At 47.6% G+C, this 15,643-nt stretch overlaps 1 protein-coding gene across 8 annotated transcripts in view; it reads left to right on the top strand.

Moving 5' to 3' along the window:
* atp8a2 (ATPase phospholipid transporting 8A2) overlaps window positions 1–15,643 on the top strand; it is a 39,044-nt gene that overhangs the window by 4,906 nt on the left and 18,495 nt on the right. For 3 of the 8 annotated variants that reach the window (XM_076171311.1, XM_076171312.1, XM_076171317.1), the window contains exons 2-23: window positions 1,959–2,103; window positions 4,908–5,007; window positions 5,472–5,570; window positions 6,071–6,116; window positions 6,381–6,421; window positions 7,861–7,934; window positions 8,067–8,136; window positions 8,259–8,386; window positions 8,508–8,619; window positions 8,716–8,884; window positions 9,024–9,151; window positions 9,331–9,408; window positions 9,532–9,620; window positions 9,872–9,916; window positions 10,136–10,211; window positions 10,321–10,509; window positions 10,588–10,637; window positions 10,750–10,819; window positions 10,908–10,992; window positions 11,492–11,631; window positions 12,514–12,652; window positions 13,538–13,602. In XM_076171311.1, coding sequence (XP_076027426.1) covers window positions 1,959–2,103; window positions 4,908–5,007; window positions 5,472–5,570; window positions 6,071–6,116; window positions 6,381–6,421; window positions 7,861–7,934; window positions 8,067–8,136; window positions 8,259–8,386; window positions 8,508–8,619; window positions 8,716–8,884; window positions 9,024–9,151; window positions 9,331–9,408; window positions 9,532–9,620; window positions 9,872–9,916; window positions 10,136–10,211; window positions 10,321–10,509; window positions 10,588–10,637; window positions 10,750–10,819; window positions 10,908–10,992; window positions 11,492–11,631; window positions 12,514–12,652; window positions 13,538–13,602 — 2,138 coding nt within the window. Of the gene's footprint in view, window positions 1–812; window positions 1,816–1,925; window positions 2,104–4,907; window positions 5,008–5,471; window positions 5,571–6,070; window positions 6,117–6,380; window positions 6,422–7,860; window positions 7,935–8,066; window positions 8,137–8,258; window positions 8,387–8,507; window positions 8,620–8,715; window positions 8,885–9,023; window positions 9,152–9,330; window positions 9,409–9,531; window positions 9,621–9,871; window positions 9,917–10,135; window positions 10,212–10,320; window positions 10,510–10,587; window positions 10,638–10,749; window positions 10,820–10,907; window positions 10,993–11,491; window positions 11,632–12,513; window positions 12,653–13,537; window positions 13,603–15,643 lie in introns of all 8 variants that reach the window. The other 5 variants (XM_076171310.1, XM_076171318.1, XM_076171315.1 and 2 more) reach the window with 3 other exon arrangements.

The following is a 15,643-nucleotide window of genomic DNA, read 5'->3' as shown; positions in this document are numbered from 1 at the left end:
ATGCAGACCCGGCTCATCAAGTTGCCCCCTGGTTGCACTCGCAAAGCTGGAAGCACTGCGTTTGTTTTCGGTAAACATTCAGGCCTAATGTGTCTTTCAGTGGAAAGTGGGAAGTCTGATGTTTCACCACCGATGATGGCAGACAAGATAACAGCCGACGAAGCTGGCTGACATATGGTCGGGGGTCTGTTTACACTTCCTCGCCTATGTCACAGATCAACAAGCTTGAGTGGAGTATAATAAAATAAAACTTGCTTTTAATAAGAGTTCATCTGTTGCAGCACTGCAGAGAGGGCGGCAGGGCTGCAGAAACCCAATCTCCTAAACTCTGTCAGGACTTATTCCTTCCTAAATTATTTATGGAATCGCTCTATTGTTGTTTTCACTAACTGACTTACCTACACAATGCACAGACAAGAAGAAAGAAAGAAAGGAAGCACTCTCATATAACATTATGCAAATACAGCAAATCAGATATTAGACTCACATGATCCTATTTATGATAAAAAGGAACATATAATACTGCTCTAATAAAAACACTTTAGACTTAAGAGAGGAGCATGATTCCTGCAGTTGTCCCTGTGTACACATGTCAGAATGTGTGTTGTGATTCATTCAGCCTCACTGTAACATGATAAGAGCTCGTCAAAGAATAATAAGAAGTGGCTTTGAGTCTAACGAGTCTTCTATATTAGATTATAGTATTCTACCTATTGCCTTATTCGACACATCACTCATGCACTGATTCCGATTTACAGCTGGAAGCACATGCAAACTCATAGGGAAAACTGTAGGTGAGACTCACTGCTCAGATTACACCCGTGTGTTTTCGAGTGATCTCCTGGTGGATGGCTCCTGCCTCACGGATGTCATTTGACCCATCTGTGCCCGACCGTAGGAGACCTCATGAGATATCGGGCTTCTGGCCCTTTAAAAGCGGAGCCCGGACTGGCTGCCCCTCGACACTGAAGAAGCTCCATATGGCTTCCTTGTCTTGACTCGTTGCAGTGAGCGCCCCACTATATTAACATTGAAGGGAGGAGAGAGAGTCCAAATCACGCCGGATAAAGGTTTTCCCGAGGCGGCGAGTGGGGTCGGATAAGACGGCGGCGGGAGCCACAGTAGTGAACCAGGGACCGGGAGCGATACCTAATCAGCGACGCCGAGGGAGGCGAGAGGAGAGGCGGGCGGGCAAAACGTGCGGTTGCATCGGTCCTTTCTGCTGGCTCGTCGCGGTTGCACCGGCTGGGTAAACTGTAGCGTCACGGCCCGGGTGCAATATTGTCTTCCCCTCCCCGGTCGCAGCGGAAAACACAAGCGCAGGCGAGGGACTGAGAGAGGGGAAAAAAACGTGGTGCTCCTGGAGCTGAAGCGTGGGGTGAATGAGCCGAGATCACGATGCTTTGGAGCGGCTGGAGATGACAAAGCCAGGCGGGCGGGGAGCCAGGGAGCCTGCGGGAGAAGGAACGTGTTGCATCCCATTCTGTCACTTTCTTTTGTTGTTTTTTTGGGATTAATTGTTCGCAAAAGGATCAGCGAGGGTCTTCTCTTCTGTGCTACATATGGACAAGTTGACGTGCTGGTAATATAGCCGAACCCGGTGTGTTTGTTCGCCATTGTGCATCCCTCAGCACATCCATTATACACGGGGGGTCCCGTGGGCGTCGTGTACGCATTGACGGTACCTGCATAATAATACTGAAAGACAAGGGGCTGTTTATAACGGGAGACGTCACTGAATCGACCCCTCCGGCTTCAGCATACATCAGCAGACACCAGCCGCAAGGATTAATTGGTCGCCTTCGCTTTTGAACTGTAAACCACGTCTCCTTTTCTATGTCTCTGTCTCTCGCCTCTCTCTCTCTCTCTCCCTCGATCTCTCTCTGTGTCCTCCTCCTGCCTCACTCACACTCACACTCACTCAGCCTCGCCTCTCTCCCATCAATCCAACGGTGCAGGACCCGCTTGCTCGTCCGCCGGTTACCGCAAGGCAGACGATGAGATGTCCGGGACCACTTCCCAGGCGGATGTGGTAGACGGCTCGGCGCGGACGGTGCTGCTCAACCGGCCACAGACAACCAAGTTCTGCGACAACCATGTCAGGTTAGTGTCACTCTGAGGTTCCGGTGTGTGTGTGTATGTGTGTGTGTGTGTGTGTGTGAGAGAGCTTTCCAGTCGGATGTGTGTGCAATGGAAGTTTGATTTTTGATTGTTTTGTTTAACCAACCGGAGCAAATCCCAGTGTGGCAAGCATGCAATCAGTCTTGACTTTGTTTTATTATAATGTGTGTGTTATGCAAACTCTGTCTGGGATTTCTTCTTAAGGTCGATGAGGCCCTTATCAAGTGTTTCTCAGGGAGGTCACAATGAAGGATCAGCTGGTGGAAATAGTATCCTGCAGTGTGGATCTGTTTGCTCTCATGTATTTGGGTTGAAGGGCAGTCTCGCACTACTACTCTGTGTGTGTGTGTCTACCTTGTGCGCCATATGGGAAGATCTCCAACAATTAGTTTTGACTTTAGCCACTGACAATTGGGTTGATTTTTAACTTTACTACCATTTACAAATCACACATCAGGCAGGGCTGTTTAATAACTCACTCATTGGGTCATTATTTGAAAATGTGCAGGGGCTTTTCCTGATTGGGCGAGGCTGACGTGTGTGTGTGTGTGTGGCTGCCTCAAGTCTACTATAGAATCACGAAGAAGAAGAAAAATCCTCTGGCTAACAGCTTAACATGTTGCTTAATCAATAAAGCCTCATGAATATTTCAAGCCGACAATGAAAGTAAAGTAACTACACTTGGCTGTGTGTACAGAATCACTCTCTAAGTGCTTTAGGTGTGTCGATCTGGTCAATGGTGAATTCTGTGGTCCTGGACATTTTACTTGCAAATAGTTCAGTGAAACTTTGACGGGGTTGTATTGGGTCGAGCTGGGAGTGTTTGAATTCCCCGGGCGGCCGTGGATTTCAGCGTTTTAGAAACTATCACAGGTTCTTTCCTTGTTTGTTCTCGCTCCGCCTCTGTGATGTAACCGATCTGCGTAAATCAGAAAGAGGTGGACTACAAATCTTGCCTGATTGCGACCGCTGTAGTATCGCGATCTCACCTTTTGTGGCCCCAAACATGCGAGCGAGTTCTCTGGTCGTATGCGGTTATCTCTATAGGTCACGGCCAGGGCCAAACCTCATCTACTGCAGTTGAAAGTCTCGCTATCAACGCCCCCTCCCAGCTGTTGTCATATTTTATGGGCTCGGCTGTGGCTGTAAATACTCGCGGGTAACGGTCGGGCACGCTGCAATACTTTGATCCAAAACAGACGCCGACGTAATTTGTCTCTTGCCGTTTGCCTTTTTCTAATTTGTTTTTGCATGAACTAACTGCGTCTGGCGCCACAGGGCACACTGGGCTTGCGTTGTGTGGGAGGGAAAGGCTCGTCGTTACGCAGTTGACATTCGGTGCTCTGCCATTACTGTCAGCAGATTTGATTTCGCTTTCAAAAGAACCTGATTCCGATTTACTAATATCATTATGGCGGGCGAGGCCTGGCGCGTCTGACTGGACCGTGCTCGGCTCTGTCCCTCCCCTGCTTGCTGATTGGACGGACCGGAGCAGCTTGACTCCACTGCCTTGCCCTCTTTGGTGTCCCTGTGTTCCTGTAATTCCTTTTACGCTTGAAAGGTTCAATAAATAGCCGTATTGATTCCTCTGGGATTAAAGCGAGATGGCTTTTATCTGTACTCTCGGCTCATCTCCTCTCCATTGTCGGTCGTCTCCGTCCATATTTCATCATCCGTTGTGGTTTTAAACAACCTGAGTGTTGCTGCTGCTCTCCTGAGCGTTCCTCTTTGCAGGCAAATGCGGCTTTTCTGCGTCAACATAAATTCTCTAGCACCGTAAACATAAATGACAACTCAGATTTGAAACAATGTACCTTATTTCTACTGGACAAATGACTCCTTTCTGTTTCCAGGCCAGCGTTTTTTTGCCTTTCAATGTATAAAGAGCACTGGGTTTGTTATATACAGACTATGCAAAGCCCTGCAGCAGCTGTGAGCATCACCCCGTGCAGCTCACAGCTGTTTATGCCACAGCAGCTGCCAGATCTATAGTGTGTGTTCAAAAAGTTGAACTTAGCCAGAGATGTGGCAGGTGTGTGTGTGTGTATGTTCTTGTATCTCAACATTGACCTGCTGTGTCACATGTGTGTGAACAGGGACACTATTTGGTGTTTGGTGTCCTGTTTGTTGTTTGTTTTTCTCTGCCTGTGTGTTAAACTAACCCAAAAGCGGTCGCACAGGTTATTTTCCACATGTGATGACGTGGGACTCGGTCCACAAACAAAACACTCGTGACCATGAGCCCAAACTACGCACTGAACTAAAGCGGTTGCCTTTCCCTTGGACAGAGTAGGGAGAAAGAAACAAGCACGTCCTTTTAATACAGAGGTTGACTGTTTTTATTTTTAGTCTCTAAAAGCTCTTACGGTAGCTGCAGCCTATAAACAAGGACGATCAATACGCTTGTCGGATCAATACACTTGATTGACAGACAGGTTGAGGGTGCCAAGGTCTCTCTCAGTTCTTTTCTGGGGGTGTTTGGTCTAAATTTAGATTATTGGACTCAACTTGTTATCCATTTATAGGTGTTAATGTGTGTGTGTGTGTCCATAATGGCTAGTTTGAGCACTTTTGAGTGTCTAATTGGTTTTCAAGTGCGGCAAGCCTTAAAGCGTAAATGCGCTCTGTTATTCAGGCTTTAATGTATGCTGCTGGATCAGGTGCAAGGTTGCAAAAATCTGTAATGCATCAATTCCTACCTTTCACTAATGCACAATCTGGCTCCGTCTCCTGTGTCTGAACGTAAACAGAGCGTAACGTCTCCTCCTCCTTCTTCCTCTCTGCAGCACCACCAAGTATGGGATTCTCACCTTCCTCCCGCGGTTCCTGTACGAGCAGATCAGGCGGGCCGCCAACGCTTTCTTCCTCTTCATCGCCCTCATGCAGGTAAAGGCGCGGCGGTAACGGCACCTGTCTGCACGGTTGGCTCAGCGTTGGATTTGTTTAGTGATTTGCATGGTTTATTCGGATTTCCTAGATGAATATGAAGTCTCCATTACTCTGTCAATCGCTGGTATAATGTATCACGATGATTGATCTTATTGGTCGGTTTCACTTAACAGCACAGTACTTCAACGATCACCTGTTTTTCATTCATACACCTTTATTAAACACAAAACAGGAAGGTATAAAGTATTAAGTTCATAGCTGCTCTAGTTACAGCCTTATCTGGAAAGGTGATGACTCCCTTTACAGATCCAGTGACTGCTGAGGGGATGAACTGGATCAGGATCTTTATTTGAGATACCTGATGCATAACAATGAGCCGCTCAACCTCAACGCCGACTTTGTCAAGAGAACTCATTAGCAATGATTTCTGAGTGCCGTTTGTCTCCCCTGTCCGTCCTCAGCAAATCCCGGATGTGTCGCCCACCGGTCGCTACACCACGCTGGTACCGCTCATCTTCATCCTCACCGTGGCGGGGATCAAAGAGATCATAGAGGATTATGTAAGTGAAAGCATCCCTTGCGTCCCTATAATGGTACAACATTTCAAAGAACATTCTGGAGGTATTTGCTGTTCACTTTGGGCCCCTTTTGAATGAATTATTAAGCTTTGAAAAGCCTCTCAAAGCCACTCTACATGGATATGTTTAGTTTTCTTTGATAGAAACGGATTCATTTTTACCTCAGAGGGATGAATCTTGTGTTATAGCACTCAGAGGTGTTGCCATCATTGTAGCATGACACAGTTCTATTTGTGAAGCCGTAATAAGCCATAATCTCCTTGTTTGTGCCGTTTAGTAGCACGTGGTTCCGTTCAAAGGTTCTACAGATCTGATGAGCCACAGCCACATAGCTCCAGAATCCGGCAACTTACTAAAAAACAGCCTCGGTGACTTTGCTCTGACAAAAACAACCTGAAAGATGTGAAATGTTGATGTGAAAAGCTCTGTCACTTAACTGTGTTAATCTTGATAAGTGATCAACTTCCTCTTTCTCCTTTCAGAAAAGACATAAAGCGGACAACACAGTCAACAATAAGAAGACGACAGGTATTGGTTGCGTGCGTGCGTGTGTGTGTGTGTGTGTGTGTGCACCCGTGCCAGTGTTCATCATCTGTCTGTGCGGTTTTCCATGAGTGCCCTTGTGTCTGTTTGCTCGGGTTTTGTTTTCCCTTCACGGCTGAATGAACGGCTGTTTGTCACTCACTATAGGAAAAGACCACAAGCGCTCCAGACAATAGTTTAGCGGCTATGAATACTGTATGAGTGCTGCTCTATAGGCTGTCTGATGGCTGTGCTGTCCTTGTCTCTCAGTGCTGCGGAATGGAGCCTGGCAGACGATCATCTGGAAACAGGTAACACCCTCACCGCAGACTTCCCATTCTGTCGCCCTATCTCGTTTGTCACCTATCACTCTTTCCTTCCTTTTTATTTAAAAAAAACTCAAGACTGCCAAAAAGCTCCTTGGCAACGCACGCTGAGAGGTCGTCAAGTCTCTCTCTGCTTTCGCTTTTTTTGCAGGATGTTTTTTTGTGTCCCGTTTGTGCTTTGGCCCGGCTCTGAATCTGTATTTGCTCAGGGCCTGTTTGTGCGTTGTGAATCCCTGACAGTGAAGAGATAACGTGCCAACTTGTATCGACGGGTTTCGGCGCAGATAACAAGCCGGTTTGTTTTACGGCTTCATTCGTCTAATGTTCCAAGCGGGAATCTCTTGTTTGATGAATACTTGAGTATATTCTGGTCGATGTCTGGTGGATTCAGCTCTTTGCCGTTTCAGCGTCTCAGTGCATCTCAGGGACCCATAGTGTGTTTTGTTTATTTTCTGGAATCCATAATTGCTTAAATGGTTGGTATAGATTCATCTTCCAGCGTCCAGTTGTCTGAACCAGGTGGGTCACAGATGATCAGCGCTTCCTCCATTGAATCCTGTCAGATGATCGGTTCCTCTTAGTAACCGGATGAGCCCAGCTGTGACTGTTCTGCTCCGGCAGGTCCAGATGTTCTTGCAGTCCTCGTAGCGGTGATGGCAGCTTAAGTTTGTCAGTGTAGAGCCGGGATTCCTTACCCCCTAGTTGCTCAGGGTCAGGTTGGGTCGAGCAGAAAGGCCCAGCTGCACTGTTAACTTGAGGAGAAATGACTCTGCTCTTTCTTCTTCTTGTTGTAAACGATGGTAAGGAAGTGATCAAGTGTAGGGTTTGTGCTCACTTTATGTCAAAGGGTGTGTAATTATGATCTCCCATTCTTCTCTGATAATATCACTCCTCAGTCATTCCTGAAGGGAGGTTTATCTCCTTCTTGTGTTTTGATTCCAGATCTCAGGAAAACAAGCCTGAACACTTTGACAGATCCAGTTGACAGGCTGTGTCTGAGCATGTCTGCCTGATGCCATCGGCCCTTTTGCGTAAACAAGTTTGACATATACAGTACACAAGTTTTATTTGATGGATTTGTAAATTTTCTCACACCTACCGACATTTTAAAGTTAGTTGTTGAGCATAGATAATGTGGTTTGCCTACACATCACCTTCTGCAGCTGAGTGGATTCGGTTCATGAATTCTGGTTTCTTCTCCCCTTCTCTATTTTCTCTGTTTCTTGTAATTTCACGCATTTGTAAACAGTGGTTTTCCTGTTAAGGTCGAAATAAAGGCACTGAAGCTTTGCAGCGGAGCTCTTCCTCTTTCTTTGCTGCCACTATTGCGTTAGTGCAAATTAACATGCCTCTTATGTTTTCTGCCTCTAACATCTCTACTTCTACTCCCTCATGTTTCTGTAACGCTGCACTCCGACCACAAGGTGGCAGTGGGAGACATGGTGAAGGTGACCAATGGCCAGCACCTTCCTGCTGACATGGTTATAGTGTCCTCCAGGTCAGACTCCACTTTGTGTGTGTGTGTGTGTGTGTTGTCTAGCATGTGTATTTGTTTATGTCAGTTTTCTCAAAGCTGTGCTGTGTTTTGTCTGGGATTATGTTTTCATGCGGTCCCTCCTCCTCTCCACAGTGAACCACAGGCCATGTGCTACACTGAGACCTCCAACCTGGATGGAGAAACCAACCTGAAGATCAGACAGGTACAGTAGGATGTAGGCTTCATAGTAAACACTAGAACCTAATACCGCTTGGTCTGAAGATGGTTAAATCTATGAAGTTGTGAAGTTTCTGGCCTTGACTTGTCACGGTTCTGTTCCCTCAGGGTCTCTCGCTCACAGCTGGCTTCCAGACCCTGGAGGATTTAGTTGCGTTGTCGGGTCGTCTGGAGTGTGAAGGCCCCAACAGACACCTGTATGACTTCACCGGCACGCTGCGGCTGGAAAACCTTAAGTAAGACACACACTCTCCCACTCATCCTGCATGTAATTTAAATCCTGCTTTGTTCAGAAACACTGATCCATGTCGTTGTGTCGGCTCCTGTCTTGTCGCTTACCGGTCTTTTTTTCCTCAGCCCTGTTCCGCTGGGTCCAGACCAGGTGTTGCTGCGTGGGGCTCAGCTCAGGAACACGCAGTGGGTTGTGGGAATTGTCGTCTACACCGGCCACGACTCCAAACTGATGCAGGTAAAGCTGCCGTGCCGTCTGTATTCACTCTTACAAACCTCAAAGCCACGTTAGATCAGTTTCCCTTCATTTCTTCGTCTCCCTCCATCCGCTCAGAACTCCACCAAGGCGCCGCTCAAGCGTTCTAATGTGGAACGAGTGACCAACATGCAGATCCTGGTCTTGTTTGGCATCTTGCTGGTTATGGCGCTGGTGAGTTCCGTGGGCGCTGCCATCTGGAACAGAGAACACACTGAAGACGCCTGCTGGTACCTCTCCCGAGCTGGTGAGCAAACAAAAACACTCACACACACTCACACTCACACACACGTGGATATCTTCACACTGATGAGACTGCTTTGATGATGTCATATTACATACCATCGTTAGTAACTGCGTGTGTGTTTTTTTGTGTGTGTGTGCAGGTGACATCTCCACTAACTTTGCATATAACTTATTGACCTTCATCATCCTGTACAACAACCTGATCCCCATCAGCCTGCTCGTCACTCTGGAGGTGGTCAGGTTCACGCAGGCCCTCTTCATCAACTGGGTATGGATTTTGTGTGTCTGTGTGTGTGTGTTTGTTTTGAATATTAAAGGGTAAAAGACGGATGTAAAATTATAAAACTGAAAGCTATTGAAAATCGATCTATTACCCCAGTAAATCGGTACAGTCTACTCATTAAATAGTCTAATATCCCTGATCAATGTGCTGCGTCTCTTGCTCAGGATGTGGAGATGTACTACGCAGAGACGGACACGCCGGCTGTGGCCCGAACATCCAATCTCAATGAGGAACTTGGACAGGTGAGTCCCTCCTCCTCCTCCTCCTGTGTTCCTGTTTGCATTTTTTGGACTCCAACTCTCCGAAGCGTCAGCAGGAACGCTCCATTATTTAAAAGACGCCTGTCCTCTGTCCGTCTTCCCCAGGTGAAGTATCTGTTCTCCGACAAGACCGGAACGCTGACCTGCAACGTCATGCACTTTAAGAAGTGTACCATTGCGGGAATTACATACGGGTCAGTTTCTTAAGTAATTCCAAACCTGCCTCCTCTACACACACACACACACACACACACATTAGGCTACACAGCATTTCCCTTGAATCTGAAATTGTTCAACTAATTCACGACTTACTTGTAGAAATGAATGAGCTGTCGTAGTTTTTTACCCTGTCAAGTGATCTCGCATGCTTCATTAGATGATGAACTTATCAATTCGTGAACTTGATTGATTCCTTTTTGCAACACGACCTCACTCATCACTGCAGCCACTTCCCTGATCTTGAGTGCGATCGCTCAATGGAGGACTTCAGGTCAGTGGCTCTCCTCCTCCTCCTCCTCCTTTCTCATCTGTCTTGCCTTTCCAATATTCTGTCACTGTCAGCATGCTGTGAAGAATTAATGTTGAGCTCTATGCTTCAACCTGAACACTAGAACTTATTTTAACCTAGTTCAAGGTCGTAAAACTCCCTAAGACGTAAACAAATGTCCCTTTTTTAACGGCGAGCTGTTTCTGTTCTCGTCTGTCGCAGCAATCTGCCGTCCAACAGCAACAACTCCACCGAGTTCGACGACCCAGCTCTCATCCAAAACATCGAGAAGGAGCACGTAGGTGTCCGTCTCAGAGTGACAGTCCGCACTCGAGCATTCCACCCCCGAGAGTGACCTTTTGATATCTTATCTCTGTGTGTGTGTGTGTGTGTGTGTGTGTGTCCAGCCCACGTCGCCTCAGATCTGCGAGTTCCTGACAATGATGGCAGTGTGCCACACGGTGGTGCCAGAAAGAGAGGAGAGCCAGATCATTTACCAGGCCTCCTCGCCCGACGAGGGAGCGCTGGTCAAAGGAGCCAAAGGACTGGGTTTCGTCTTCACCGCCAGGACTCCAGATTCGGTTATAATCGACGCTGTGAGTGTGTGTTGGCGCTTCTCACTGTCCCCTCCCCTCTGCAGCGACTGGATCTAATTGTATTTCGCTTTATTTCAGAGAGGAAAAGAGATGACCTACCAGCTGCTGAACGTGCTGGAGTTTTCAAGGTATTAATGCGAAAGCACGGCGCAGCTTTGTCGCTGGCTGTCAATCAGGGATGTAGATAATGTGGGGATTGTTGTGCGTTATGAAATAAAACCTTCACTTTTCTTTTTACAGTAACCGTAAGCGCATGTCTGTGGTGGTCAGGACCCCCTGTGGGAAGCTCCGGCTCTACTGCAAAGGCGCTGTATGTTTATGTCATTATCATTCTATATCCTCACGGCCCTTCTCATATGGTGCAGCACTTATGTATTGGAACCGTTGTGTTTTTGCAGGATAATGTCATTTTTGAACGTCTGACCGAAGCGTCCCAGTATAAAGACTTAACCATTGCTCATCTGGAACAATTTGCTACTGAAGGTGAGAGAGAGGGGGAAAGAGTGTGTGTGTGTGTACATGTTGACTCCACCAGCATCTATGGTCTTGGTTGCCGTGGTTAGTCGCCCTCCTGGCCTGACGCAGAGCTGAGACCTCAGACTTGTCTCAACAAATCAAAACAAAATGACATAAAGCTTGCCGTGGCTTTTTAACAATCATGGCTGGTGATTTATCTCATCCGGTGCCAACAGCGTGTTCGCAGACCTGAGCAGACAAAGCACTTATTTAGTTGGCAGCTGTGAACATTCAGGCACGCATCCAAATGGGATGAAGAGTTACGACCTCCAGCTTATAGGTGTTCGGATTCAGAATGCAGTGTGTGATCTTGAAGAAGGTGCTGCATCGCTGACACGCCATTGACTTGTTAATCATTTAAAGACAAATCTGAGGACTCGAGGCTTGGAGAGTGTGTGTGAGAGTGTGTCCTCCGCTCTAAAGGTCTCTTTCTTCTCTTTATTGTCCCTTTCCTCCTCCCTTGTAGGGTTGCGGACTCTCTGCTTTGCCTATGTGGACCTGGAGGAAGAGGCCTACCAGGAGTGGCTGAAGGAATACACCCGCGTCAGCACCGTGCTCAAAGACCGAGCACAGAAGCTAGAGGAGTGCTATGAGCTGCTGGAGAAGGTAACCGCCAAAACAAAACCTGTGGTCGTCTGAAAGGCTCTTTAATATATTCAAACTGACAACGTTGCCTTCAATTACTTTTCCTTTGATTTGTTACGGATGTAAAGTTTGAGGAGATGAATGGAGACGTTCTACACATTTAGCTGATTGCCACAGGTGCACAAGGGTGACCAGCAGGTGGCAGCATGGCTCCATCCTTTCCCCCACTACACAACCATGGTGGCCCTTCATTACACATCAAGGCCCTTAAATTGAAATGCAGAAAGAAAGTAAAAACACGTTCTCCGTTTAAGTTTAGAGTTGCGGCGTCTTGAATGTAGCGTTGTATGGAAAACGCAAGTAATCCAGAGATAAGGCATGAGAGGAGACGCTGAGATGAGGTAATGGATGTGGATTTAGATGAGAAAGAAGAGGTGAGAGAAGTGAAGAGAAGGGAGAAAAGAGGAAGCAGGAGGAGGGGAGCTCAGACTGGGAGACCACAGGGGTAATTACCTGCACCAGCCTGCCAAAAGCCCCATAAAAGCTGGAGTCAACAACACAGCAGTGTTACCCTGCGAGTGTGTGTGGGCGTGTGCGCGCGTGTGTTTGTGTGCGTCTAATGAGGGTACACGTGCATGTAAATGCTGAACAAATTAAAGCAAGGAGGGAAAAAGTAATAGGCTACTACTTGGCACGCAGAGACTGAAGTGGTACAGGAATCCAACCGAGCCGCAGAAGCTACTAAACTCAACACGCTGGCATGGCTCTCAGCCTCAGAATAGATATGTGGCCATGATCTCTGAGGAGGAAGAGCCAACACGTACGGGCCGGCGTTGTCCAGTTGAATTTGTTGTTGTTGTTGTTTATTTCTAACCCAGCTTCAAACTCTCCCTGTCCCGTCAGAACTTGATGCTGTTGGGCGCCACGGCCATTGAGGATCGCCTCCAGGCCGGCGTGCCAGAGACCATCGCCACGCTCATGAGGGCCGACATCAAGATCTGGGTGCTCACCGGCGACAAGCAGGAGACGGCCATCAATATAGGTGAGGGGAAGGAGAGGCCAGGAGAAGAGGGAGGGAGGGAGGGAGGGAGATGATTAACCGACGTGAAGCAGTCGAGCATTGAGAGCGACTCCTACTTAATGGGACGTGTCCACCCTTCAGACTCTCATCAAAATTGGTTCGCAACTATGTAACAATCCTGCTGAAACTCAGGCAGGCAAACAGACCAGCTTGGATGTAAAGTATGTGTCTCCACCAGGTGTTCCAGCAGCCAAATAGGCTCCATGCGACACGGCTGGGTTCAGTGTTTAGAGGACTTTGCATGGAGGCCAAATAGGCAAATGGTCCCAGGCTAAGGAAGCCTCCCTGTCACTGGAGCCTGTCGCCCAGCCGTGCAGGGAAACTGTATTGTTGAGTTAATTAAATCATGGGTGAATGAACGGCCGGCATTATGCTGGGCCGTGAAACGCCAGACGATTCTCCAATCTCTTAATGAAATGTGCCAGTGGCCGGCGTTTCCCCAGGGAGGGCAGAAGAGTAAGAAACTGAATCTGCTAGGCCGTGACACGGACGCCTTCGGTTTCTCTTGGCAGCAACATGCCGACCATTTATCATATTCAGTCAAGAATGAACACAAAGTTGAGCAACGTCGCGATGAAGTCTGGGATTCTTTTCCATCCCGGTCCTTTGTGTAAACAGGAAAGCTGTATCCACTTGGCTCGTATATTAAACTAAATATCCAACAGTTGACTGAATGAGTGGACGGCAGATTTAAGGAGCGTAATGGTTTAACTTTTCCATAAAGTTTTGCCTAAAAGAGAAGGAGTGAGAACAAAGCAGGATGTTGTAAACTTGTGTGTTATGGCCTGGAGTTAATCTAACCTCCCTCCCCTGTACCCCCCCCCCTCGTCTCTCTCCGTCTCTCAGGTTACTCCTGTCGTCTGGTGACACACGGCATGTCCCTCGTCATCGTCAACGAGGACTCGCTGGACGTGAGTACATCCTCCTCTTCTTCCACCTCCTCCTGCTTGTACAGTAGCGGGACTTACTCTGTGTTTGCGCGTATACAGGAGGGGGGGGTTGTGTGTGCGCGGGGGAGGGTTCGGAGGGTTACCGTGGGAACCAGGGTGTGGTCGGCAGCCAGATTGGTGGGTGGGGCTCTTTGTCTGCACACAGGTGAAGGTAATTAAAGTCTCTGGTGTCCCTTTGGAGAAAGGAATGAAAGGAGACGGATACTGGGGACTATCACTTCTGCCCCTCTCTCTCTGTCTCCCTCTCTCTCACACACACACACAAGTCCTCTGTGTCAGACATATAGTACATAAGTGAAAGCAGCATGTGTGTGTGCTCTATGGCGTCATGTTTGTGTCCCTGCTGCTGTCCTCAGTGAGATCAGAGGCGTCCTTTATCTCCAGATTAGATTTATACCCTACTTATGTGTGCTTTTCGCTCGGGCTTCATGTATGGCTCGATTGCAGTCATGTGAAAATACTCACACACACACACACACACACACACACACACACACACACACACACACACACACACACACACACACACACACACACACACACACACACACACACACACACACACACACACACACACATAGCGCTCCGGCATCCATGTTCACACCGACGCCTACACGCATTCACAGTGTGCTCACTTTTGCCGAGTGTGTTTATCTGCGCTGCGGGTGGGGGGCAATTATGGCTCATAAAATTTTAGTATAGACACCGTGTGTGTGTGTGTAATGTGTAATGTGTGTATTCGCTACATGAGTACATATGTGAATGCTCATTTATGGACCCAAACTGTGCATTAAACCTATACAGACTTTAAATTATCGCCTCATAACCAGATTTTTCAGTGTGTTTTCGATTATCTGCACAGACCTCCATGTTGGTGAACTTGAATTTGGTTTATTATTGGAGTGGCTGAGCTGGATTTCAACCCACTATCACTGTACCACACACACCCAACTCAAGATTTAGCATCAAACTCGAGGAACTGAAGCCAGACATCATGCAAAGTCACTTAGGCTCTGAGTGAATTAGGTGGGACAGGGTGAAGGATTAATACCTTCACCTACTTTATACACAGAATCACCAATGCAATCAGTCTAAGTGGGCCAGAGCTCATACACTCACTTCAGCCATCTTAACGTGGTTTGGATGATTTTGTTAGTAGCGTGTTTGGCATGTTTGATCACATACCGTTCCAGCAAAAGGGATGAAACATGGGATCTTCCTCTTCATGTGACACACACACACACACACACACACACACACACACACACACACACACACACACACACACACACACACACACACACACACACACACACACACACACACACACACACACACACACACACACACACACACACACACACACACACACACACACACCACCCTCCTCTCCAACTCTAGATGTCGGATCAGAGTAAACTTTTTGTTCTGTCCCTACATGTCAGAAAAGTAAGCCTTCCTAAAGTCGAGCCGCTTCCATTGAAGCGTCGGCCGAGGAGCGAGCGAGTGTGTGTGATTGATGAGTCGCTGTCTGAAACGGGTTTTCCAGGATAAACACAGAGACTGTGGCGGGGCGGTTGAGTTAAAGTGGCTGAGGTAGATTATGGAAGACATTTATATTCCTGTTTTCACATTCAGAAAGGGTTAAACGAAGGTAAATCCTGCTTTCGATCTCTCTGCGATGGCGAACGATCTGCGCGGCGGCAAACACGGCTTCGTCCACGCCAGCTGCGGGGTCGCTCCTCCTTCCGTAGCTTAACCCCGACCTCTGACCTCTGTGTGGTAAAAGACACACTCTAAGAGAGGTTAACAGCTGATGTGCAACTTAAGCCAAGTGTCATAATTGGAATCCTGTCATGTGACGAGTGTGTGATCAGCAAACGCACACGACATGCAACATTAATGACACACACATCCATACACACTGTGCATTATGTTTCAACACTAAAACTGTAATTATTTACGCCAATTATTTTACAACAAAGCACCACATTTACTACAT

Source organism: Genypterus blacodes, unplaced genomic scaffold (genome assembly GCF_046128005.1).
Source record: "Genypterus blacodes isolate CSIRO-AG114 ecotype Tasmania unplaced genomic scaffold, CSIRO-AGI_Gbla_v1 ptg000245l_1, whole genome shotgun sequence".
Classification (NCBI taxonomy): Eukaryota; Metazoa; Chordata; class Actinopteri; order Ophidiiformes; family Ophidiidae; genus Genypterus; species Genypterus blacodes.
This window is presented reverse-complemented; position numbering and strand designations above follow the sequence as displayed.